The sequence below is a fragment of the Colobus angolensis genome, unplaced genomic scaffold, assembly GCF_000951035.1.
Source record: "Colobus angolensis palliatus isolate OR3802 unplaced genomic scaffold, Cang.pa_1.0 Scaffold449, whole genome shotgun sequence".
Classification (NCBI taxonomy): Eukaryota; Metazoa; Chordata; class Mammalia; order Primates; family Cercopithecidae; genus Colobus; species Colobus angolensis.
This window is the reverse complement of record NW_012117921.1, coordinates 932,077-957,306: the sequence shown is the minus strand read 5'-3', so window position 1 is coordinate 957,306 and position 25,230 is coordinate 932,077. Positions and strand designations below refer to the sequence as shown.

Below are 25,230 nucleotides of genomic sequence, written 5' to 3'. Positions count from 1 at the left end.
CCCAGCTACTTGGGAGGGTGAGGCAGGAGAATAGCTTGAACCCGGGAGGCAAGGTTGCAGTGAGCTGAGATCACACCATTGCACTCCAGCCTGGGAGAGAGAGTGAGACTCTATCTCAAAAAAATAAAAATAAAAATAAAATATACCAAGGTATAGGCTCTCCCTAGAAGGGCCACAAGAGGCCTCACTCAGTGCGTGTCTCCCCATAGTAACTGCACTCCAAAGGAGGCCATTCAGTTAGCACTTCATGGACCCTTGGGATTCTACTAAAGGCAGAAATTTTGAGGTTGAATTTAATAATGTTCAGAAGCCTGAATCCCACCCAAATACAGGGTCGGGAAGGCCACCCAAGTTGCGCTACTCAGGGCACATGACTACTGAGGGACGTGTTCTTGAAAAAGCATGCCCAATCTGAAAATGTGTACACCAAAAGCTATTTTTTTCCAAAGTAATAAGGGCAAAGGAAGAGGTTAAGAGAACTCAGTCACACTGAACTTCCTAGGAAAATACAGGGCATATGCATATAAGATGGGATATATTTAACTGTGAAGGGTGGCTGGAGTTACCAGAGTTTTACAAGTGTTAAGAGGCTTATCTGGGCTGGGTGCATGGCTCACACCTGTAATACCAGCACTTTGGGAGGCTGAGGCAGGAGGATTGCTTGAGCCTAGGAGTTTGAGACCAGCCTGGGCAACATAGCCAGACCCTATCCTTAAACAAACAAAAACAGCCAGGCATGATGGTGTGCATCTATGGTCCAGGTACTCAGGAGGCTGAAGCAGGAAGATTGCTTGAGCCCAGGAGGTCGAGGCTACCGTGAGCCATGCTTGTGCCACCGCACTCCAGCCTGGGCAACAGCAAGAGCAAGACACTGTCTCCAAAATAAAAATAAAAATAAAAATAAAAAAGGCTTATCTGCATTATTAGCATTAACCAACTGAGCTAACCGGCTTCAGCTGCATTAAATGAATACTGTGTGGGTATGGACTGAGAACCACTGAGATCAAGGAGCAGAACACACCAACTACGTAAGATATGCTGCCATCTGCTGGCTAACCTTGTGTTGCAGTCAAACCAAAAGTAGTTACAGCAAAAAATGACAGCCACACGTGTAAGCCAGACATGGGTATGATAACAAAAAACAAACCAAAGCAAACGCACCTCATGTTGCACGCTGACCTTCCCTGGTGACTAGAGGTAGTGCCTGTCTCTTGGCGGTGGCCCATGGTGGTGCCTGTCAGGCACTGCTGAGTAAGCAAATCTCAGCGCTGGGGTGAGCCTAAATAGAAAATTCAAAATACACTACATGCAGATAGGCCAGCATAAGATTATGTGCCAAGTTCCCTCACAGTGTAATAAAGAGTAGCTAGGTTCATATATGAACTCACAATACTGCAGGTTTGTGCTTAAAAGCAGCTGGAAAAAAGCATGTCACCCAGGATAGGCTCTGGAAGATACATCGCTATCATCTCACCCCTTTTCTCTGCTATCCTATTTCCCATTCCCTTGCCCCACCCTCCAGTAGTGGTGATGTAAAGTACCCAGAGGCCAAGAGCCATGGTGGCTGGGGAGGGCCCCTGATGGGAGAGGAACATGTTCCATCCATCTCCCCTAAGGCAAACTGAAAGACATCCGACTGCAGGTCACCAGTGGAAATGGAATGGATTAGGGAATGTCCTGTTACTATGGGTAGTGAGGTAAGGGAAAACCAAAGCCAAACAGATAGAAACCTAAAACGTTAATGTGATCTTTATTATACAGCACATCTAGTATTTGTGTAACCCAACAAGTATATAGAATACTCTATAAAACCAAACCCAACCCTTCAAATTTACATGAATGAAGATTAACCCCGAGTTGCATCTCTTCAAAATGCACACAATTACCACAGTCCTGCTGTAACAGTATTATGGAAAGAGCCAGGTAGCACAAGAAAGGAGAGAGGATAAAGACTGAAGTGTGTGCGAAAGTCATTTTCTTTTGTTATTGCACTTTTATTCTACACACTTAGTATGTTACACCTTTATTTAACACTGTAACAAACATTAGTCCTTTAAAACAAACAAACGACATTACATGAAGACAAAAGACAACAGGCTGTCCAGACCAATTTTCTTTTCAACCATCTGGGCAAGGTGGCCTCCCCAGTGCTTGGTGTCCTGATGCACCTCTGAGATCACCTCAATTGGACTGGATGTTAACAAAACAGATAAAGTTAAAAATAAAACCCTTTTAAGAACAGTAGTGCTACTGGAAACCTCCAGGGGAGTTTGGAATACAAGTGTCCCAAGGCCACTCCCTCCTTACCCACTTCAACATCAAACAAGCCCTATTCATCCCACCTCCATATTTGGAAGGATTAACCTTCTTTTTCTTTTTTCTTTTTTTTTTGAAATGGAGTCTTGCTCTGCCACCCAGGCTGGAGTGCAGTGGTGTGTTCTCGGCTCATTGCAGCCTCTGTCTCCTGGGTTCAAGCAATTCTCCTACCTCAGCCTCCTGAGTAGCTGGGACTATAGATGCCCGCCACCATGCCTGGCTAATTTTTTCTATTTTTAATAGAGACGGGGTTTCACCATGTTACAGATTGGTCTTGAACTCCTGACCTCAGGTTTTAAAAAGTGGGTTACTTGATCCAGAAAATCCAAAAGCTTTGGAAACTCAAGGAAAGCAACTACACTTTTGGCAGTGGACTCTTCCAGGGTTGTTAATCCCACTCTGATGCAATATGGATGGACTAGGGAGGTTTCCTGATTATCCAAATGGAATACCAAGCATGCCATCATCTCTCCAAAGCAAGCCCAAAGGGGCCTTTAACTTCCCAAAGTGCTACTGTAATCACCAATTCCCCCCAGGCCTCCCAGTGCTAAATAATAAGCCAAAGCCAAAATATAAAGTGTCATTCAGTGCAGTTGTCACTTTGAAGCCCTGCAACCCCGAGGCACTTCTTCCATTAGGAAGAATACTTTGTGACTGACCCTTCTTTGGCAGCTCAAGCAAAGACACAAAAATGCACTTGAGAGCTGACAGGTACTAGTTGAGAGTTCGACGAGTCCCCTATTTCTATCTGTGGTAGTAATGCATTCTTTCCTCCACTGCTTCCTTGAATTTTAGTGTTAAAAATTAGGAGAAGCTGCCTAGGCTCTGTCCCCTTGAAGTTGATGGAGTCAAAAGTGACCCTCTTTGGTCTGGGAACAACCAGCACAGTCCTCCTGTGAAGCGCTTGCTCAGTCAATGAGCTACTCTTTGCAGAGGATCAGGGAACTAAGGTATGCCTGGGGAAACCCCACCCAAATGAGCCAGGCCAGACAGCCCTTGCCATCAGCTCTCTAGGCCCAGGGTCAGCCATTCCAGGGTCCCAGGCTCCACCATTTCCCCTGACTGCTCTGCAGGAAGGCCTCATTTCTGAAACAAAATGAGAGACCAGACTTCAAGCTCTGGCCATTAAAAATGGCCAGGTCATCATTTTCATGCTGGGGTAAGCTGCCCTAATTATGCTGATTAGAAGGACAGAACACAGTAAGGGTCATTCTTTCACGTCATCCTTTTTCCTCCTCCAGCCACAATCTCACCTCACCACTTGGGAACACGTACAACCAAAGCTGGGAGGTAAAATCTTCAGGACTTTGGTCATGCTGGGCCCTCTATAAGCCAAGTGCTGCCAGACTTCTTTGAAAACCTAGTGTCCTCCCAAGTAATATACAATACAGTACGTTTCATGGCATTCCATCACTTATCATAAGAATGGATGCCAAGGAACAAAGAAACCAAAATTAGCTGACAATGTTATAAAACAAAAGCAAAGTATACACACATTATACACACGTATACCTGCACTCAGCCTGCTGAGTATTTAAATAACATCCCCAAATATCCATATATGGATTTTGGCTGGCCTAGAGACTTTCAAGAATATTTTGCACCTTTTCTCAAAATACTTTTTTTAAGAAAATGAACTGTAACACAACTACTCATCTCCTTACTTACATTAGTCCCTCCCTTTCACCCTCCCCATTGGGGAAAAAACTGTTGGGGAATCTGCTAGAGAACTGGCATCTGATCGCAGACTAAGCCGTGGGGTAAACTAAAAAGGGACTCTGGGTAGACGAAAAAAATCTAACCTCCCATATGTGAATGGGAGTATGAGCTAAGACTTCCAAAGAATGCTAGGAATGTGACCTTCATAATGGAAGCACAGACTTATGATTATAGCTAGAGTCAAAAGAAGACAGTCTGGAAAGGGAACTATGTAAGACTTTTCCTAAAATTTCATAGACAACAGACTTAGACAATGATTTTCCAGCAAGTAGAGAGTACTTACCCCTCCTCTCTTGACACCTGACTCCCTTGAAGCCCCATCATAGTTCCCAGAAGGACAAGTGAGTTAGTGCAGAGAATAGAGTACTTGAAGTATAGCTAAATAGGTGGTAAAAATTCAAATGTACTGAACATCCTACCAAAACAAGGCTAAAGCCTACAGAGTCCAAAGACACTGAGTCAGTTACTTTATCATTTGCAGGTAAAAAGGTTATTAGCACTATGTGGAGTTTCTGAAAGGTTGCGAGAGTTTAGGGAGCTACTATGCTCAAACGTATCATGATCGGAGCCCAGGATAGCCAAAGAGTTAAAAGTTATATGAAAGACCCATTATAGACTCCATTTATATTCCATTAATATTTAAAAGATGGTCATTCTGTCATAAACAAGCCTCAGAAAATCCCAGCAGCAAATGTGCAACTCATCTTTTTCTTTTTCTTTTTTGAGATGGAGTCTCACTCTGTTGCCCAGGCTGGAGTGCAGTGGCGCGATCTCGGCTCACCACAATCTCCGCATCCCAGGTTCCAGCAATTCTCCTGCCTCAGACTCCCGAGTAGCTGGGACTACAGGCGCGCACCACCATGCCCGCACCACCATGCCCGGCTAATTTGCAACTCATCTTATACACCTACTTGGGGACCTGTTCTACAAACTCTGGGGCTGGACACAGGGGCCAGACCACAGTTATTGGGGATTAGGCAGATGGAGGGAGACTACTCACTTCCACTGTCTACTTCCTTGTCTACCTGTTTTTCTGAATCTAATGGATCAGTTTGGTTGAGGAAGGCTTGAAGAAGTGCATCTGAGATGCACCAATATTTAAGTTGTTCCCCTTCCTCTGCCTAGAATCAGAATTTCTTTCCTCAAGCACACTTCATGAGGAACTCTCCAAAAGACCACCCACCCGCCTCCCACCTTTCAGGGAAACTTCCCAGACACTAGCATACGGGTGAGGGGCACACACACAGAACTACCAGAGGAGGGTTTTTCTCTTTCGTGTGCTTCTTTTTTTCTTCTAACCGATTATATTTAAAATAAGGTAAAAAGAAGGAACAAATTGCAGGAGAAATCTTGGTTAGAAAGCTCACTGATCAAATTTTAAAAACGTCAGCGTGTTAGATTGAAACACAAAAAGAAAAGTTTCTGATTATGTTAAGTTTTAAAAACAAGCTCGTTTTCTTCCAGTATGTTTGTACACAGGCCATGGCCTCCAATCATCTCCCACCTCTCAGGTCTCACCCAAATACTTCGCACTGGGTTGGTTTTGCTCAGACACTCACTCCTACGTACCACGTTATCTGGAGCTTTCCCACTTTGAGATGAGAAGAGGTAAACAAAAGAAAAGACTCAAAGGTAAAAGAACAGATTCTGTTCTGGGGTTAGCAGTAACTCTAAATCCAATAACTTCTGTGTGTGTGTCTATATATAGAGATATAGACACACACACATGTATATACATATACACACACATATATGCACACACATTCTTTTTTTTTTTTTTTTTTGAGACAGAGTCTCACCCTGTCGCCCAGGCTGAAGTACAGTGGCACGATCTCAGCTCACTGCAACCTCCGCCTCCCAGGTTCAAGCGATTCTCCTGCCTCAGACTCCCCAGTAGCTAGGATTACAGGCATGTACCACTATGCCCAGCTGATTTTTTGTATATTTAGTAGAGATGGGGTTTCACCATGTTGGCCAGGCTGCTCTTAAACTCTGGACCTTATGATCTGCCCGCCTCAGCCTCCCAAAGTGCTGGGATTACAGGCGAGAGCCACCAAGCCCGGCCTCTCTTTTTTTTTTTTTTACTTTTTTCAGGGCCTTTTGGTGATGTAACAGTGAAACCCTCCCCCAGAAACCAGGGATATGTGGTCCTATAAATGTAAACACACTGGCACTATGAGGAACAGATAGCTCTGTTTCTAGCTACCTCACTGGGACTTCTGACCATTGCAACCTGAGATCCCTGGCTGCAGACAGCAGGAACCAGACATCCACAAGTTACTGTTTTTGTCCCCATGTTTTCATAATCCCAGAACTAAGTTCAAATTTTCTGAGTCCTGACTAAACTATTCCTAGCTAGAGCCAAAAATCATGAGAATGAGACTTTTTAACACTATTGCCACTGCAGTGTCCTGCTTGTTGTCTTAGAAGCATATACAGTGAATAGACAATGGTAACATCTGCCTCCTTTTCATTTGTGAGGCCAGAACATCACATTCCTCAGCTTTTACACATCTTAGACACTTTTTTGCTAAAGGAATAGCTTGGCGCTTCAGTGAGCTGCTGAATATGCTCAGTCATTCAACTCTTCACTATCCAGGAGTCATCCCTGCCTGGGAAGGTTTCAAGTTTCCCAGCAAGCACCAGTTCCCTTGGGAGTGTGTCCTATAGTGAATAAATGTCAAATTCTCCCCATGGCCAAAAGGTGAGGGGGAAGGAAAGAACTAGAGAGTGAAAAAGAAAGGTCTTTGCTTTCAAGTAGAATCATCTAGTCCTCTGTTTGGCTGCTCAGAATTGGACTTGCAGAGCCGATCCATGATGCCCTGGAGCATGGGCTGAACAATGCCCAAGAGAGGCCTCTTCAAGGGGTCGCCATCCCAACAGGCTTCCATCAACTGCCAGCACTCCTCATCAAACACAGGAAGACGTTCTGGGCGAGCCCCTAGAGAAAGGAGCATGGAAACAAGACCACAGTGAGAGGGGCCCAGCACATACAAAGAGGCGTGACCAGCTCAAAGGCTGAATTCCCAGTGGGGCTCAGAATACTAAAGAATGTAAGGAGTTTTGACTTCAATTGCAAACATCTAGGTTAGAACCTAACAATAAGAATAATTTTTTAAAAAAAAGAAAGAAAGAAAAAGAAAAGAAAAACTGGAACACACTGGCATATGAAGTTGAAGAACTGGACATTTTTTTAAAAAGGCTTTTTGAGATAGTTCAATAGAGAGTTGACTGGAAGCAAAGGTTGACTTAAATATGTTTTCTGGATTCATGACAGTTTAAATGTATCTATGGCCCTGCTATGGAGTAGCCAGATAGGATGACAGGAGGCTGGGTGACATTGCCTGGGCTCAGTCTGCGCTAGCCAGGGGAGTTAGGACAAGGTAGTACTTATGGCTCTTACCCCTTCGCACATTGTTCCAGAGATGGTCTTTGCTAGCACACCTCTCAAATGCCTCAGGGAGCTTGACAGAGCCTGAGCAGATATACCAGAAAAGAATTCCAAAAGCGTAGACATCCACGGAATTATCGTACTTCCCTGATGGCAAGAAAGGATGAAACATAATGAGCCGCGGAGAGTCAGGCAGCAGCATCCACACCATCTTGCCTCAGTAGAGGGTTGGCTTTTTCCAAAGCTTTTAACATCTATTATCTCTCAATAACAACCCTGCCAGGTGGGCAGGGCACATTTATAATGCCCATTTTACAATACAATCAAGTAAGACATTGGGAGGTCACAGCTCAATACTAAGAGAGCCAAGCCTAGAACCTGACAAAGGAAAGGGAAAATAAGGCCTGTCATTCTGCTAGGACAGTCAAAAAGATTAATCACAAAAAATTAAGGAAATAAAGTTGGAAATACAGGTGGGTAGGTATGTTGAAACCAGAATATAATAATTTTTAAAGTCAGGTACAAGAGTCTGGATTTAGTGGGCAGCAGGAAGTCATTTATGTTTTAGAGTAGGAGGTGACATGAAGAATATAGTATTTTAGAAAGATGATTCTGACAGCAATAGGGTGGACTGTAATAGAAACAATAAAAGAAATTTAAGTATGAAGTAACCAAAATAGAGTAACAGCAGTAGGATTAGAAAGTTTCTTCTTTTTTTTTTTTTTGAGACAGAGTTTTGCTCTTGTTGCCCAGGCTAGAGTGCAGTAGCATGATCTCGGCTCACCACAACCTCCGCCTCCCGGGTTCAAGCGATTCTGCCTCAGCCTCCCGAATAGTTGGGATTACAGGCAGGCACCACCACACCCGGCTAATTTTGTATTTTTAGTAGAGACGGGGTTTCTCCATATTGGTCAGGCTGGTCTTGAACTCCTGACCTCAGTGATCCACCCGCCTTGGCCTCCCAAAGTGCTGGGATTACAGGCGTGAACCACCGTGCCTGGCTGAAAGTTTTTTTTGTTGTTGTTAAGTAAATCTAGAGAAAGAAAAATGATGACTGTCTACTTAGTTCAGATGTTGAATACGGCTACAGCTGTCTCACTAACACCTAATCCTTACATGTATCACCCAGTGAAGGGCTGGGGGAAGATTCATACATGATATGAAAGAAATTTAAATATATTGCTAATTTTAACTCTTACCAATACTAATGACTACCTTTCTATCTTTGCTAGCAATGGAACAATCATTCCTATCACTTGGGCTCAAAACCTTGCAGTCATCTTTTAGTCATTCTTTTCTGTTCACTAACTGTATCAAGTTAGCACCAAAATCTTGTTCACTCTTCCTCTGAATTAATCTAAATTTCTCACATTTGTTTGTTTCCGCACTAACACCACCTTAATCATGGAGAAAATCATAGAAGACCAGCTATCTGGCCTTACCTTGGTTCCTCCCAAATCATCTTTACCTACTGTTGCTAAAGCTCATCTTCATCAACATTTTCCTTTGTCTCCTACTCAAAAGCTCAGTAGCTCCTTAAGTCTTGCACAACAAGCCTTGATTTTTCTGTGGGAATTTCAAGCTCAATGTATTTTATCTCCAATCTTGTTTGCTACTGTTCCCCAAATGGATTTCTTTCCTGTCACGCTTATTTCTATTCTGTGATTTTCTTCATTTCCCCTTCTTTAGCCTCCAGAATTTTCTCTCCTTTATGCTACAGGGTTGTACTATGGAAACAGAAAGTCCTAGACTTAAATCACAGGTCCATTACCTTTTAGCTCAATGTTTTTGGGAGTAGGTTTCTTCATCAGTCTGGTCTCAACTTTATCCATTGAATGGACACAAAAATTCATCATCATCACAGAATTAAACAAAATACATGAAAAACCTACCCATACTGCTTAACTCAAGGTGTATACTTAATAAATGATTTCCCTTCCCACCTACCAATTTCCCAGATCTGACTCAAGTTCTACTCAAAATCTCACCTTCATCACAAAACCACTAAACATTTCCACCTTCATTTATTCCTTCTCTAGACACCAACAGTACATCATATAGCACTTAATTTAGCACTTAATCATACGTTGTGTTATACTGCTTCCTATTTTACCTCTCAATATATCTCTGTGTCAACTGTAAGTTCTTTAATGATAAAGGACAACTCCTATCACACAGGAGTTATTCAATCAATACTTTATGATTAAATAATTGGCTGATTATGGCAATTATGGCACGAATAACCCAGAGAGATGTCCAAATGGTGATTCCCATTTGTACTTTTTCTTTCTTACTCCTCTACCTCTTCAATTTCCCTGCTACTTGCCTTAGGTAGGTCTCCCCTGATCTGGTTTCTCCCTTGCCTGTGCTAGACCTGCCAGTAGTGATTGTAGAAACGAGCTCAAGGGGTAGCACTCAGGATTAAAGTAATACACCCTACCCAGACCCACTGCCTGCCCTCCAGCCTTACCTGTGAAAAGTTCAGGGGCCATATGGATTGGTGTCCCCACAATGCTGCCTGACATCATGGCCTCTGGCTTGCAGAATCCTAAGTCAGTGATCTTGGCACGGTTCTGCTTATCCAGCTGCCAACAAAGCAGGGCAAGAGTCACCTTGTTTCTGATCCTGCACACAGCAGTGCTGCATACCCAACCTCAAAGGTAGGTACCTCAAAGTAGTGTCACTGGACAGGATTATGCTCTGAAAAATGAGTTGTCAGGTGATTTTGTCCTTGTACAAACACCAGACTGTGCTTACACAAACCTAGATGGTATACTTGCTACACACCTAGGCTACGTATTAATAGTATGGTCTTTTGCTACCAGGCTACAAACCTGTACAGTGTGTTACTGTACTGAATACCATAGGCAACTGTAACACAATGGTATTTGTGTATTTAAACATACTTAAACCAAGAAAAGGTACAGTAAGAATACGGTATAAAAAATATTTGGTATACCTGTAGAGGGCATTTATAATGAATGGAGCTTGCAGAAGTGGAAGTTGCTCTGGGTGAGTCAGTGAGCGAGTGGTGAGTGAATGTGAAGGCCTAGGACATTACTGTACACTACTGTAGGCTTTATAAACACTGTATATTTAGGCTACACTATATTTTTAAAAGTTTTTCTTCAATAATAAATCAACCTCTACTTACTGTAATTTTACTTTATAAACTTTTTAATTTTTTAAGCTTTTTGTTTGACTCTTGCAATAAACACTTAGCTTACAACACACATTGTATAGCTGTACAAATATATATATATATATATATTTATTTTTTTTTTAAGAGACAGGGCTGTGCTCTGTCGTCCAGGCTGGAGTGCAGTGGCACGATCACAGCTCAAGGGAGCCTTGAACTTCTGGGCTCAAGGGATTTTCCTACCTTGGCTTCCTGACCAGCAAAGACTATGGTTGTATGCCATCATGCCGGGATAATTTTTTGATTTTTAGTAGAGATGGGGTCTTTCTCTGTTGTCTAGGCTGGTTATAGGCTTTCTTTTTTTTTTTTTTCTAGCTTTTAAAACTTTTTTGTTAAGAACTAAAACACAGACATATTAGCCTAGGCCTGCATGGGGTCAAGATCATCTATATCACTGTCTTCCACTTCCACATCCTGTCCCACTGGAAGGTCTTCAAGGACAATAACACACATGGAGCTGTCACTTCCTATGATAGCAACACCTTCTTCTGGAGTTCGTCCTAAGGTCCTGCCCGAGGCTATCCTTACTAGTTTATATATTTACTGTACTACACTTTTTAGAGTATCTAAAAGGTATAAAAAGATAAAAAGTATAGTACAGTAAATATATAAACCAGTAACATAGCTGTTTATTATCAAATATATACCGTACATAATTGTGCTATTCTTTTATATCAGTAGGTTTACACAAGCATCACCACACGTGTATTGCACTGTGCTGCAACATTACAACAGCTATGATGTCACTAGGCAATAGGAATTTTTTAGTCCATTATAATCTTTTTTGTTTATTTTTGTTTTTTTGAGACAGAGTTTTGCTCTTGATGCCCAGGCTGGAGTGCAATGGCACGATCTTGGCTCACCGCAACCTCTGCCTCTCGGGTTCAAGCTATTCTGCCTCAGCCTCCTGAGTAGCTGGGATTACAGGCATGCGCCACCACGCCCAGCTAATTTTGTATTTTTAGTATAGACAGGGTTTCTCCATGTTGGTCAGGTTGGTCTCGAACTCCCGACCTCAGGTGATCCGCCTGCCTCGGCCTCCCAAAGTGCTGGGATTACAGGCATGATCCACCACACCTAGCCAGTCCATTATAATCTTATGGGACTACATTGTATATGTGGTCTCACTGACCAAAATGTCATTATGCAGTGCATGACTGTACTTCATAAATCCTGCCGCCAACCTTCCTGTCTCCAGGTTCATTTCCATTACAGGTTGAATATCCCTTATCTGAAAGGCTTAGAACCAGAAGTGTTTTGAATTTCATTTTTTTTCCCCAGATTTTGGAATATATCCATTATACTTGCTGATTCAACACCTCTAATTAAAAATCCAAAATGCTCCAGTGAGCATTCTCTTTGAGGGTCATGTCAGTGCTCAGAAAGTTTCGGATTATGGAGCATTTTGGATTTGTAATTTTTGGATTAGGAATACTCAACCTGTACTGTCTTCTTCCCCATACTATAAGCCACATGAGGGCAGGGATTGCCGTTTTCATCTTTGTATCCCCAGTGCTTAGCACAGTGCCTGGTACATATGAAGGTCCTAAAAAACCCTGGAAGAATAGAAAGTACAGGTCCATGGAAGGACACCAGGGAAACACTTCAGAGCCTGACTCTCCTCCTGACCCCAGAGCAGAAAGTTGAGGTCCTCTGGTCAGCCGAGGAGAGTTTCCTAAAGTCCCTGTAGTTTCCTTTCCTAAAGGTTGAAGAGAATAAGTCTGTCTAATTTGGCTATTGATCAGCCTTTAGGTTTCGGCTGTCAATTTTAGGGAGACTGTTCCCTTCCCCTAAATTGCTGTCATCTTCATACATCATTTAAGTATTGCCAGAAACAACTGAATGACATGCCAGTATACTTTCAAGAGGAATAGATCAAAAGATTCTTTACAATTCAAATTACAGGACTAGTGAGTTCATGAGCATCTCACCATTTAAGGTACATTTACCCATCTCAGCCTTCATCCTACATCTCTGATCAAACCTTAAGCAATAACAAGGCCCAGACTCCTCAAAGGCAGAAAGACTATTCTAGATTAAAGGAGACTAAAGAAACATGACAACAAAATATACTATATATTTCCTGGATTGGATCCTGTATCAAACAAACAAACATACCATATTTAGGGCAACTAAACATATTTGGGACAACTGAAAAATGTTAATATAGATTAAATATTAAATAATAGTATTGTATCAATGTTAAATTTCTTGGGTATAATAATGACACTTTATGTAGAATGATATCCTTTTTCTTAGGAGATACATGATGAAGTACTTAGGAATAAAGTGTTTTCTGTTACTTTTTTTTTTTTTTTTGTGGCAGGGTCTCACTCTGTCACCAGGCTGGAGTGCAGGGCACAATCTTGGCTCACTGCAACCTCTGCCTCCCAGGTTCAAGTGATTCTCCTGCCTCAACCTCCTCAGTAGCTGGGACTACAGGTGTGCACCACCATGCCTGGCTAATTTTTTTTTTTTTTTTTTGTATTTTTTGTAGAAACAGGGTTTTATCATGTTGGCCAGGCTGGTCTTGAACTCCTGACCTCAGGTGATTCACCCACCTTGGCCTCCCAAAGTGCTCAGATTACAGGCATGAGCCACTGTGCCTGCCCTTGTAACTGAATTTCATATAGCTCAGTAAAAAAGTATGCACACGTGTGTGTGTGTGTGTGTGCACATATAGAGAGAAAGAGAGAGTGCACATTTTGGAAAAAAGAGAATATGAATTTGGGTAAAGGGTATATGGATCTTCATTGTACCACTCTTCCATAAGTTTAACATTTTTCAAAACAGTGTAGGGGGAAAAAACCTTACACAGTATCAGCTAAGTGTATGATAAAACTCCTCCCTAAGCTTTAAGTCTCACATACCATCTTTCACCATGCTGTTAACTCTACTACTTTCTGATACGGTTTGTCCCCATCCAAATTGCATCTTGAATTGCTAACTCCCATAATCCCTGTGTGTCATGGGAGGGACCTGATGGGAGGTAAGGTGCTTTTCCCCCTTTTGATCGGCACTTCTCCTTGCTGCCACCATGTGAAGGAGGACATGTTTGCTTCTCCTTCCACCATGATTGTAAGCTTCCTGAGGCCTCTTCAGCCCTGCGGAACTGTGAGTCAATTAACCTTCTTTCCTTTATAAGTTACCCAGTCTCAGGTATGCCTTTATTAGCAGCGTGAGAATGGACTAACACAGTAAATTGGTACCAAGAGTGGGCTGCTGCTGTAAGGATACATGAAATTGTGGAAGCGACTTTGGAACTGGGTAACAGGCAGAGGCTGGAACAGTTTGGAGGGCTCAGAAGAAGACAGGAAAATGTGGGAAAGTTTGGAACTTCCTAGAGACTTGTTGAATGGCTTTGACCAAAATGCTGATAGTGATATCAACAATGACGTCCAGGGTAAGGTGGTCTCAGATGGAAATAAGGAACTTGTTGGGAACTGGAATAAAGGTCACTATTGCTATGCAAGGAGACTGGAGGCATTTTACCCCTGCCCTAGAGATCTGTGGAACTTTGAACTTGAGAGAGATGACTTAGGGTATTTGGTGGAAGAAATTTATTTATTTATTTATTTATTTATTTATTTAGAGACAGAGTCTTGCTCTGTCACCCAGGCTGGAGTGTAGTGGTGCAATCTCAGCTCACTGCAACCTCCACCTCCTAGGTTCAAGCAATTCTCCTGCCTCAGCCTCCCAAGTAGCTGGGACTACAGGTGTGTGCCACACCCGGCTAATTTTTTATTTTTAGTAGAGATGGGGTTTTACCACGTTGGCCAGGCTGGCTTCAAACTCCTGACCTCAGATGATCCACCCACCTCGGTCTCCCAAAGTGCTGGGATTACAGGTGTGGGCCACCATGCCCACCCCAGAAGAAATTTCTAAGCAGCAAAGTGTTGAAGAGGAGGCAGAGCATAAAAGTTTGAAAAATTTGCAGTCTGACAATGTCATAGAAAAGAAAACCTATTTTCTGGCTGGGCACAGTGGCTCACACCTATAATCCCAGTACTTTGGGAGGCCAAGGTGGGCGGATCACTTGAGGTCAGGAGTTGGAGACCAGCCTGACCAATATGGCAAAACCCCGTCTCTACTAAAAATACAAAAATTAGCCCAGCGTGATGGCAAGTGCCTGTAATTCCAGCTACTTGGGAGGCTGAGGCAGGAGAATTGCTTGAGCCTGGGAGGTGGAGGTTACAGTGAGTTGAGATAGCACCATTGCACTCTAGCCTGGGCAACAGAGCAAGACTCCATCTCAGAAAAAAAAAAAGAAGAAGAAAGAAAGAAAGAAAAGGAAACCTATTTTCTCGGGAGAAATTCAAGCCCGCTGCAGATATTTTCATAAGTAACGAGGAGCCAAATATTAACCAGCAAGACAATGGGGAAAATTTCTCCAGGGCATGTCAGAGACCTTCACAGCAGGCCCTCCTGTGACCCCTGGAGGTCTAGGAGGGAAAAATGGTTCTGTGAGCTGGACCCAGGGCCCCCCTGCTCTGTGCAGCCTTGGGACATGGTGCCCTGCATCCCCGCTGCTTCAGTTCCAGTTGTGGCTAAAAGGGGCCAACACATAGCTCAGGCCATTGCTTCAGAGGGTGCAAGCCCCAAATCTTGTCAGCTTACATGTGGTGGTGGGCCTGTAGGTGCATAGAAATCAAGAGTTGAGGTTTGGGAATCTCTACCTGGATTTCAGAGGATGTATGAAAATGCCTGGATATCCAGGCAGAAGTTTGCTGCAGGGGTGGAGCCCCCATGGAGAACCTCTGTTAGGCCCATGCAGAAGGGATATGTGGGGTTGGAACCCCCACAGAAAGTCTCTACTGGGACACTGCCTAGTGGAACTGTGAGAAGAAGGCCACTGTCTTCCACAACCCAGAATGGTAGATCCACACACAACTTGCACCATGTGCCTAGAAAAGCCACAGACACTGAATGCCAGCCCATGAAAGCAGCCAGGAAGTGGGCTGTACCCTGCAAAGCCACAGGTGTGAAGATGCCCAATGACATAGGAGACCACCTCTTCCATCAGCATGCCCTGGATGTGAGACATGGAGTCAAAGAAAATCATTTTGGAACTTCAGGATTTAATGACTACCCTATTGGATTTCAGACTTGCATGGGCCCTGTAGCACCTTTGTTTTGGCCAATTTCTCCCATTTGGAATGGGTGTATTTATCCAATGCCTGTACCCTCATAGTATGTAGAAAATAACTAACTTGCTTTTGATTTTATAGGCTCACAGGTGGAAGGGACTTGCCTTGTCTCAGATAAAACTTTGGACTTGGACTTTTGGGTTAATACCAGAATGAGTTAAGACTTTGGACAACTGTTGAGAAGGCATGATTGTGTTTTGAAATGTGAGGACATGAGATCTGGGAGGGGCCAGGGGCAGAATGATATGGTTTGGCTGTGTCCCCACCCAAATCTCATCCTGAGTTGTAGTTACCATAATCCCCATGTGTTGTGGGAGGGACCTAGTGAGAAGTAATTTAATCACGGGGGGAGTCACCCTCATGCTTTTCTCACGATAGTGAGTTCTTACGAGATCTGATGGTTTTGTAAGGGGCTTTACCCTCCTTTGTTCAGTACTTCTTTGTGTTGCTGCCATGTGAAGAAGCATGTGTTTACTTCCCCTTCTGCCGTAACTGTAAATTTCCTGAAGCTTCTCCAGCCCTGTGGAACTGTGAGTCAATTAAACCTCTTTCCTTTATAAATTACCCAGTCTTGGGTATGTCTTTACTAGCAGCGTGAGAATGGACTAATACACTTTCTGTGAGGACTTTTCTTAGGATCTAACTTACATTTACGTGTACCCTCCAAAATCACTCAGTCACAGAGGTAGACTATAATCTTGGGGAAACAGCTCTTACTTACCAGCACATTTTTCAGTTTGATATCACGATGGACAAGTCCCTGGCTGTGCAGGAAGCGGATTCCTTCCACCACGTCTAGTGCTATCTGCAAACGTGTCTCCAGGGTCAGCCCAGCCTTGGGGAGACAAAAGAGCTTGCTTGTCATGATAAGGCAACTCCTCGATTCAACTGACTATGCTTGGGCACATCAGGACAGAAAAGTGAATTTTTAAAAGGGCGAAGAGCTGGGCACAGTGGCTCATACCTATAATCCCAGCACTTACGGAGGCCAAGGTCAGGAATTTCGAGACCAGCCTGGCAAACATGGTGAAATCCTGTCTCTACTAAAAACACAAAAAAGAATTAGCTGGATGTGGTGGCAGGTGCCTGTAATCCCAGCTACTTGCGAGGCTGAGGCAGGAGAATCACTTGAACCCAGGAGGCAGAGGTTGCAGTGAGCTGAGATGGTGCCACTGCACTCCAGCCTGGGTGACAGAGCTAGACTCTGTCTCAAAAAAAAAAAAAAAAAGGTGGGGGGAGAAAAAAGCAGTTAGGAGAGGGAGGTAGAAGAAAAGCAAAGAAGAGCAAGCTGTAAAGGAGACAAAGCCAGATAAAATCCCTTGCAGGCTGCAGTTAAGCCAAATGAATAACCTCAAATGTGACTAGCAGATAGAAACAAACAACTAAGGCATGAGCTCATTTCTAACATTTGAACAAATTCTGGAACTGCCCTTGAGGCTCAAAGTGACTATTTCTAGGTCCCTTAGGAAGATTTACTTCCATTGCTTTACAGGCCTGGTTAGCCCAGGTTTGGTTTTATGGATTCAAATACCAAAGTCACTCATATTACTTCAATTCAGGGTCTCCTGAATACTGGAAAATGTCACATCACTCATTCAAAAGTTCAAAGGACATTCTCTAGTTCACTTGTGAAGATACATCAGACAATGCTTAACTCCTCTGAAATGAAGAGGGAAAGCTGCTTGGAGAGTCATTTTCTTCATCATATTGATTCCTCATGACTCCGGGAAGCATTTCTAAGGTTTCCTCTGCCCTACTTCTGGAAGCCTCCATATAAACTGGTCCAAGAGGAATCTGTGAGAAGGGATCTACTCAGAGACTCTGAGGTCAGCTTTTCTGTCCTTCTACTCAGCTCCTATGTAGGGAACAGACAAAAGAAACCTCTCTAATTCCCTCTTGGTGGTTTAGATAAGGGCAACTCAACATCCAACTGAGGGTTTCACCTTCACTCAGATAAAATCCTTCAGTAGCTTCTCATAGTCTATAACAGAATTTGAATTCTATGGAAATTCTTAACATTTTGGGTCTTACGTAATTTGTTCCCAGCATCTCTTTGCACATTATGTCTCCTGATTCCCAAAACGAACCAGCTGCTCCAATGTGCCCAGTGTCCTTACCAGCCTTTGAATGCTCTAGGCATTAAGCTGTTCCTTCCCCCTGCTATGGCCTCTTCCTTCCAACTGCCCAAATTCTACCCATCATGGTGTATTTGTCAAACTCAAACTCCACGTCTTCCTGAAATGGTCACTGACTACAATTCTCTTAACAGCGCCTATCAAATTATACCTTCTGATATCCTCTAATGATGCTTAATGCTGGACCTTGTATAAAGCAGTCACTAATAAATATCCGTTGACTAAACAACAAAAACTAGCTTTATCCTCTTATAGCAAAAGTGAGAAAGAAGAGCAGAGTTACAGGAAGCTGTACTGCTCTTCTAAGGAGTTTAGATTTTTACTACCACGACAGGGGTCCAAGTGGTGAATGGCAATATTTTGGGTATATAATGGGGTGAAAATAGGTTCTGAGAAATCTTTAAATTTATTTTTATTTTTATTTTTAGAGACAGGGTCTTACTCTGTCACCCAGGCTAGGGTGCAGTGGCATGATCATAGCTCATTGCAGTCTTGACCTCCTAAGTGCAAGGGATCCTCCTACCTCAGTCCCCTCGAGTAGCTGGGACTACAGGTATGAGCCACCACACTCAGCTAACTTTTAAATTTTTTATAGAGACGAGGTCTCCCTCTATTGCCCAGACTGGTCTCAAACTCCTGGACTCAAGTGATCCTCCCACCTTGCCTCCCCAAGTGCTGGGATTATAGGGGTGAGCCACCATGCCCAGCTGAGAAATCTTTAAGGGTTTTTGGAAATAAATGAAATAAAGCCTAATTACTCCAACAATCTCTGATGAAAGCTAAAAGCTCTGAATAAACAGGAGAGGATGAGAGGCCAGAAAGGAACCTGTGGATTTGGCTGCCAGCTGGATCTTGCTCTCTCCTTACCTTCAGCCCTGTGTAGAGATCCCGGTGTAGCCGCTCCATAATGAGGAGCACAGCAATGCTGGAGCCACCACCATAGTTGTAGTCTATGACTGAACCATGGAGATCCACCAATCGCTCATGCTTCGGCAGAGACCTGGTGGGAAGAAGAGAGGTCTGGGCTACAAGACTTGGGCTCTAATCCTGCATGCCATGCCAGAATGTAGGAGAGAAGAATTTCCAGACCATGCTTAGGACAGGTCCAGAGGTAATGGCCCTCAGTGCAGATAGAGCCCTCAGTGTAGACAGAGCCCTTAGTGCAGACAGGGCTTAACAGTCTTCAACAAGGATGAAGAATCCTGGATTCTAAAAACTGATAAGGCTTAAGGACTAAAGAAGAAAGTTAAATGGAATGATGAGTCTGAGAAATTAGGATGGTGGGGAAAGAGCAAGCAAAGACAGTAAAGGCCTAAAAGGGAGCACACGTCTGTTAGACACAGAAACCTAAATATAGAGAGGCCATGCTGTAGCTCTTGGTACAAAATCTAAACCAGGCTTCTAGATTCTCCTCTGGATGTTTCTCATAGAGATGTATGAGACCAGGACCCACCTCATGTAGTGAAATTCCAAAGCCAGATCATTCCAGTGCTTCTCATCTGGAGGGACAACTGATTTGAGGGCACAAGGGAAGTGTCCTCCCCAGTTGTCACACAGGTACACCACACCATACTGGCCCCGGCCCAGTTCCTGTCCCAGTTTAGGTTTACCTATAAGGTACAGAGACAGAGATAAGGCAGGAGGGATGGGAACTTGGTGGGCAACCTCTGTAAGATTCTTTTTTTTTTGAGACAGAGTCTTGTTCTGTCACCCAGCAGGAGTGCAGTGGCACGATCTCTGCTCACTGCAACCTCTGCCTCCTGGGTTCAAGCGATTATTCTGCCTCAGGCTCCCAAGTAGTTGGGATTACAGGCATGCGCCACTATGCATGGCTAATTTTTGTAGTTTTGGTAGAGACGTGGTTTTGCCATGTTGTCCAGGGTGGTCCCAAACTCCTGGGCTCAAGAGATCCACCCAGTGTGGCTTCCCAAAGTACTGGGATTACAGGCGTAAGCCACCATGCCGGCCCTGTAACATTCTTCACTGTGAACCTGCCTTTAGGGTCAAGAAGCTGTGATCATGCCCAGGGATAAAATTCTGGTGTCATTCTAACCCAATAGAAAGTAATCTAACTGGTTCAATTCAAATAAACTTTGGTTATGTGGTGGTTTTTTTTTTTTTTTTTTGGAGACAAGAGTCTTGCTCTGTCACACAGGCTGCAGTGCAGTGGTATGATCTTGGCTCACTGCAACCTGTACCTCCTGGGTTCAAGTGATTCTTCTGCCTCAGCCTCCCGAGTAGCTGGGATTACAGGCAAGTGCCACCACGCCCAGCTAATTTTTGTATTTTTAGTAAACATGGGGTCTTGCCGTATTGCCCAGGCTGGTCTTGAACTTCTGAGCTCAGGCAATCCACCCATCTCAGCCTCCCAAAGTGCTAAGATTACAGGTGTGAGCCACCACACCTGGCCTGGTCATGTTATTTGAACTATATAAATAGCAGGACGAGACTTTAGGAATTCAAAAACATCAGTAAAGGTTTAGGCAGTTTTGCAAAGAAGCAGCTTTAGACGCTGGGATTCTCTGACTTTGGACATAAGAACGTCAGGTATCCTGAACCATCCTCCGGTTTATTTGAAAATCAGACTCACGATGAAGCAAGACGTCCTGTAGAGAACGGCTTTCCAGAGAAAGGCGGGCCAGGCGGGGGGCATGATCTTTCCGAACCTTCAGCCATAGATCTTCAGTTTTCTCTAACCGGCCTGAGTGGCCAGCTTCTAGCTGGGAGGGAAACAGAAAAAGTACATATGACTTAAGTCCCTAGCTTCAACTTCCTCACCTGTTATACAGGGATAACGATATCTACCTCATATACATAATTATGAAAATTAAACAAGATACATGTAACATGTTTAGCACAGAGATTGGCACAGAGTGGACTCAATAAATAATAACTTTTCCTCCTGGATGCATACTCACATCTATCCACTCTCTGCCTGGACAAACCCACTCCCCTGCCAGCAGACAATCAGATGTCAAACAATTATGAAATAACATAGAAGTTGGAAAGTCATCACCTTCTGTCATTTGTTCTTAGCTAAAATACTATATAAACATATAAAATTCCTACTCTTATTTTCTTGCCTCACTCAGTGAAATGGGGAGCAATTAACTGAGCTCACTCCATTCTCCCTAGAGTTAGGAAAATATCCACATGAAAAATTTATTGAAAAAACTTCCTATAACGTAATAGGCTAGAAAGAAAAAATACTGATGATTTTATACACACACACACACACACACACACACACACACAAAGAACAGAGAGCAAAATATTCCCATCTGGATGAGGCTCTTCTCTGCTTGATCCAGTTATATCTCCTTTCCTACATACCAACCTGCCGCAAAGAGGCTGCAAAAGCCTCGTGGGAACTATTGAGCCGAGTCCGGAATTGGCTGCAAATGCTCTTGGCCAATTTGGAGGCGCTGAGGCTCTCAATGGCTTCCTGGGCCACCTTCCTCTTCCATTCCAGAGTGATGGCAGGTGGGCTAACCCATGTGATGCGCTGGATGATCTACCAGGATGAGGACAGCAAGATCACCGAAGAATGAGAGACAAGAACCACTACAAAGACCCAGTGTCCTTCCTTTTCTGGGTTACCCATTCAATAGGAGCAGGCTCATAAGATGGGAGCCATACGAAGTCTAAAGTTCCTTTCCAATTCCATCTACCTCAAAATCAGGTCCTAGCCCAAAGAAAGCATCAAAGAACACCAGGCCTAGTTTACATGCTCACAAACCCTCAATATACTACATTCAGTGCCAGGGAGTGCCTGATAATCTTTCTGAAGTCAGTAAATAACTCTACATAAGAGCCAGATCAAATTCCAGAACAGAAACCACATTCACAGCCTCCGGCAACAACAAAGCCTAGTTCTGAGAAAAGATTTAGGCTGGGAAAAAGAAATATGAAGAAGCTAGTGTGGTAGAGTCTTGCAGCTCCATGAAATATCATTTATCTTTTTTTTCTATTTTTCCATTGTCCACAAAGAACACCCAACATAAAAATCATTTAAACCCAAAACTTCTGAGAGTTCAAGGTAACAATGTTAATAATTATTTGAGAATAGGCATAAACCAGAATTCTCCCAGGCAGACAAACCAGAACAAATGGCCATCCTGCCTTAACAGAAGATCCTAGATATATGTTTCCTATTGGGGTCACTAGGATTCATTTGAGCCAACTAGGGGCTTAGAAATCTTTCTCTAAGTAATAATCCCTACCTGCTTGATTTGCTCCCACAGCATCCTTGTAACTGATGACCCTGAGTGAAATGTGACTTCAACATGATAGGCAGCATTTAAGATCTGAAAGAGACAACACCAAAGAAAACATGCCCTCAGTAGTGTGGCTATTTCAAAAATGCAATAAATGATATTTATTTCAAGAACACAGTCCAGACTCAGGGTTTCCAAATTTATCCCTTAATATATATGCAGAGTCAAGCTGATTATTTATTTTGTGACTAACTATCTAGCCCCTTCTACCTCATCTTTATATTCATCAACCCTTGTTTTTTTTTTTTTAAAGACAGAGTTTCGCTCTTGTCACCCAGGCTGGAGTGCAATGGTGCGATCTTGCTCAGCGAAACCTCCGCCTCCCAGGTTCAAGCAATCCTCCTGCCTCAGCCTCCCAAGTAGCTGGGATTACAGGCATGCGCCGCCATGCTGGGCTACTTTTGTTTTTTTAGTAGAGATGGGGTTTCTCCATGTTGGTCAGGTTGGTCTTGAACTCCCAACCTCAAGTGATCCACCCGCCTCAGCCTCCCAGAGTGCTGGAATTATAGGCATGAGCCACTGTGCCTGGCCTATATTCATCAACTTAACTGCAGTTTTACAGCTCACCAACATCTCCCACAGGCAGTGGTCATGTGACAGGAAAACAAAATAAAATTCAAACGAGATTCTCAAGAAGCTGAAAGGGAAATTCTTGCCTAACTTGAAGCGTGGGTTTGTGCAGATTGTTTCATGTGTTATCTATGACACGATGTCTTAAAAAAATCATTCTTTTTCTACCTGTTTGAGATAATTACTGGTGATGTGAACTGAGACATCCTGAGACTTCTCCAGGCTCTGCAGACATCGTTCCAGGGTTCCGACGAAGCTCTCCCTCAGGTAATCCACTGAGCTGATCAGCTTATTAGCCACTGCCTGATTTAGTCGGGAGATGATGAGTTCCTGGATCTGTCGGATGCAGCATTTGATCTCTCTGGTGCCCACTGGTTCTCCATTCTCAGGGACAATGACGTCTATGGAGGTAGAGAAATAAGCTAATGAGTTGTGAGGAAGAAGGGGTAGGCACACCAAATAAACTCATCTCCCAAATCGGAATCATGGAACTACCGTGATGATGATGGCTACAAAAAGACATGATTCGTTGATGAAGTCTGACTCTCACAATGATCAGGGGTCACATAACCCTCAACTACTTAAGGCAGCTAAGATCCTGAGAAGAAGCAATTAAGGCCAGGTGCAGTGACTCATGCCTATAATTCCAGCACTTTGGGAGGCCGAGGCAGGAGGATTGCTTGAGCCCAGGAGTTCAAGATGAGCTTGGGTAACACAGTGAGACCTCATCTCTACAAAAAGTAAAAAGATGAGGCAGGTGGGAGGATGGCTTGAACCTAGGAGGTAGAGGCTACAATGAGCTGTGATTGTGCCACTGCACTCCAGCCTGGGTGACGGGAGTGAGACCCTGTCTCAGAAAAAAAAAAAAAAAGAAGCAATTAAGTCTAGAATGAGACTGTTGATTTTGTTAGCTTTTATGTCACATTTATAGGAAGGGAGGAACAACATTTATAAGTGCAAACTATTTGAAAGGCACTAAAATAAGGATTTTACACATGTAATCTAATTTCATCTTCACAATAACTTTGTTAGATGGTTATTATAGATCAAGAAACAGCCTCAAAGAGAGAACAAAGTAGGCATAGGAAGGGGATAGTACAGTTAGTTAGGAAGTAACATAGTCAGCATTTGAACCCAGTGCTCATTCCAAATCCTATGATCTTTACAAAATTTCACACTCCCTAGCATATTAATGAGAAAAATCCAAGAGTCGGGAATTTTATTCTATGTTTTGTTTTGTTGTTTTGAGACTGAGTTTAGCTTTATCGCCCAGGCTGGAGTACAGTGGCACGATCTCGGCTCACTGCAACCTCCGCCTCCTGGGTTCAAGTGATTCTTGTGCCTTAGCCTCCCAAATACCTGGGATTACAGGTGCCCACCACCACGCCCAGCTAAGTTTTGTATTTTTAGTAGAGATGGGGTTTCACCATGTTGGCCAGGCTGGTCTTGAACTCCTGACCTCAGGTGATCGGCTCACCTTGGCTTCCCAAAGTGCTGAGATTACAGGCGTGTGCCACTGTGCCCAGTCAGGAATTTTATTCTAATCAATTACTAGATAAATAAAAAGTAAAACTCAATTGTCCCCACCATGCTACACTATCGCTTAGGATTAGAACATCTATTAATATTGTAAATCAGAAGACAGAATAGTTTAAGAGAAGTCAAACTACTTGTAAAAAGATGTGCTCCTAAGAAGGCACTCTCATGTCTACCGGTGGAAATTTAAATTGGTGCCACTTCTTCAGAGGAAATTTGGCAATATCTATTAAAATGTTCAACCAATCAAGAAAAATCTACATACCTTTTTGATCTAATTATTTTGCTTCTAGGAATTCTTTTTCTTGAAATATACCCTTACAAGTCCCAAGACGTATATGTACAATGTACAATGATGATTAATGCAGTACAATTTGTATTAGCGAAAGAGAAAATAAAAAATAAAAAATAAACAAACAAGCCTGGCCAACATGGTGAAACCCTGTCTCTACTAAAAATATAAAAATGAGCTGGGTGTGGTGGTGCACACCTTTAGACCCAGCTACTAGGGAGGCTGAGGTGGGAGGATTCCTTGAACCCGGGAGGCGGAGGCTGCAGTGAGACTAGATTAGGCCTCCGCACTCCAGCCTGGGCGACAGAACAAGACCCTCTATCAAAAAAAAAAAAAAATTAAAAAACAAAAACAAACAGCTTAAATGTCCATCAATGAGAGAATAGTTCAATAAATTCAGGCATATCCATTAGAAGAAGACAAATTTGTATGAATATTTATAGAATGCCCTCTAAGACACACACTAAATGAAAAAGACAAGTGCAGAAGAACATATGGAGAAGAACTGGGTGGCTAGGGGATGGTGTCTTTTTGTTTTTGTTTTTTTGAGGCGGAGTCTCGCTCTGTCGCCCAGGCTGGAGTGCAGTGGCCGGATCTCGGCTCACTACAAACTCCGCCTCCTGGGTTCACGCCATTCTCCTGCCTCAG

At 43.3% G+C, this 25,230-nt stretch overlaps 1 protein-coding gene across 2 annotated transcripts in view; it reads right to left on the bottom strand.

Annotated features, from left to right (window-relative positions):
• Positions 1-1,731: 1,731 nt before the first annotated feature.
• Positions 1,732-25,230, bottom strand: part of DSTYK (dual serine/threonine and tyrosine protein kinase) — a 74,827-nt gene continuing 51,328 nt past the window's right edge. Inside the window, exons 4-13 of one of the 2 annotated variants that reach the window (XM_011957751.1) lie at positions 22,923-23,155; positions 22,131-22,214; positions 21,245-21,421; positions 20,498-20,627; positions 19,361-19,517; positions 18,775-18,907; positions 16,494-16,607; positions 9,897-10,011; positions 7,439-7,573; positions 1,732-6,976 (exon numbers count right to left, since the gene is read on the bottom strand). In XM_011957751.1, coding sequence (XP_011813141.1) covers positions 6,789-6,976; positions 7,439-7,573; positions 9,897-10,011; positions 16,494-16,607; positions 18,775-18,907; positions 19,361-19,517; positions 20,498-20,627; positions 21,245-21,421; positions 22,131-22,214; positions 22,923-23,155 — 1,466 coding nt within the window. In that variant the 3' untranslated portion in view covers positions 1,732-6,788. The remainder of the gene's footprint in view (positions 6,977-7,438; positions 7,574-9,896; positions 10,012-16,493; positions 16,608-18,774; positions 18,908-19,360; positions 19,518-20,497; positions 20,628-21,244; positions 21,422-22,130; positions 22,215-22,922; positions 23,156-25,230) is intronic. The other variant, XM_011957752.1, reaches the window with a different exon arrangement.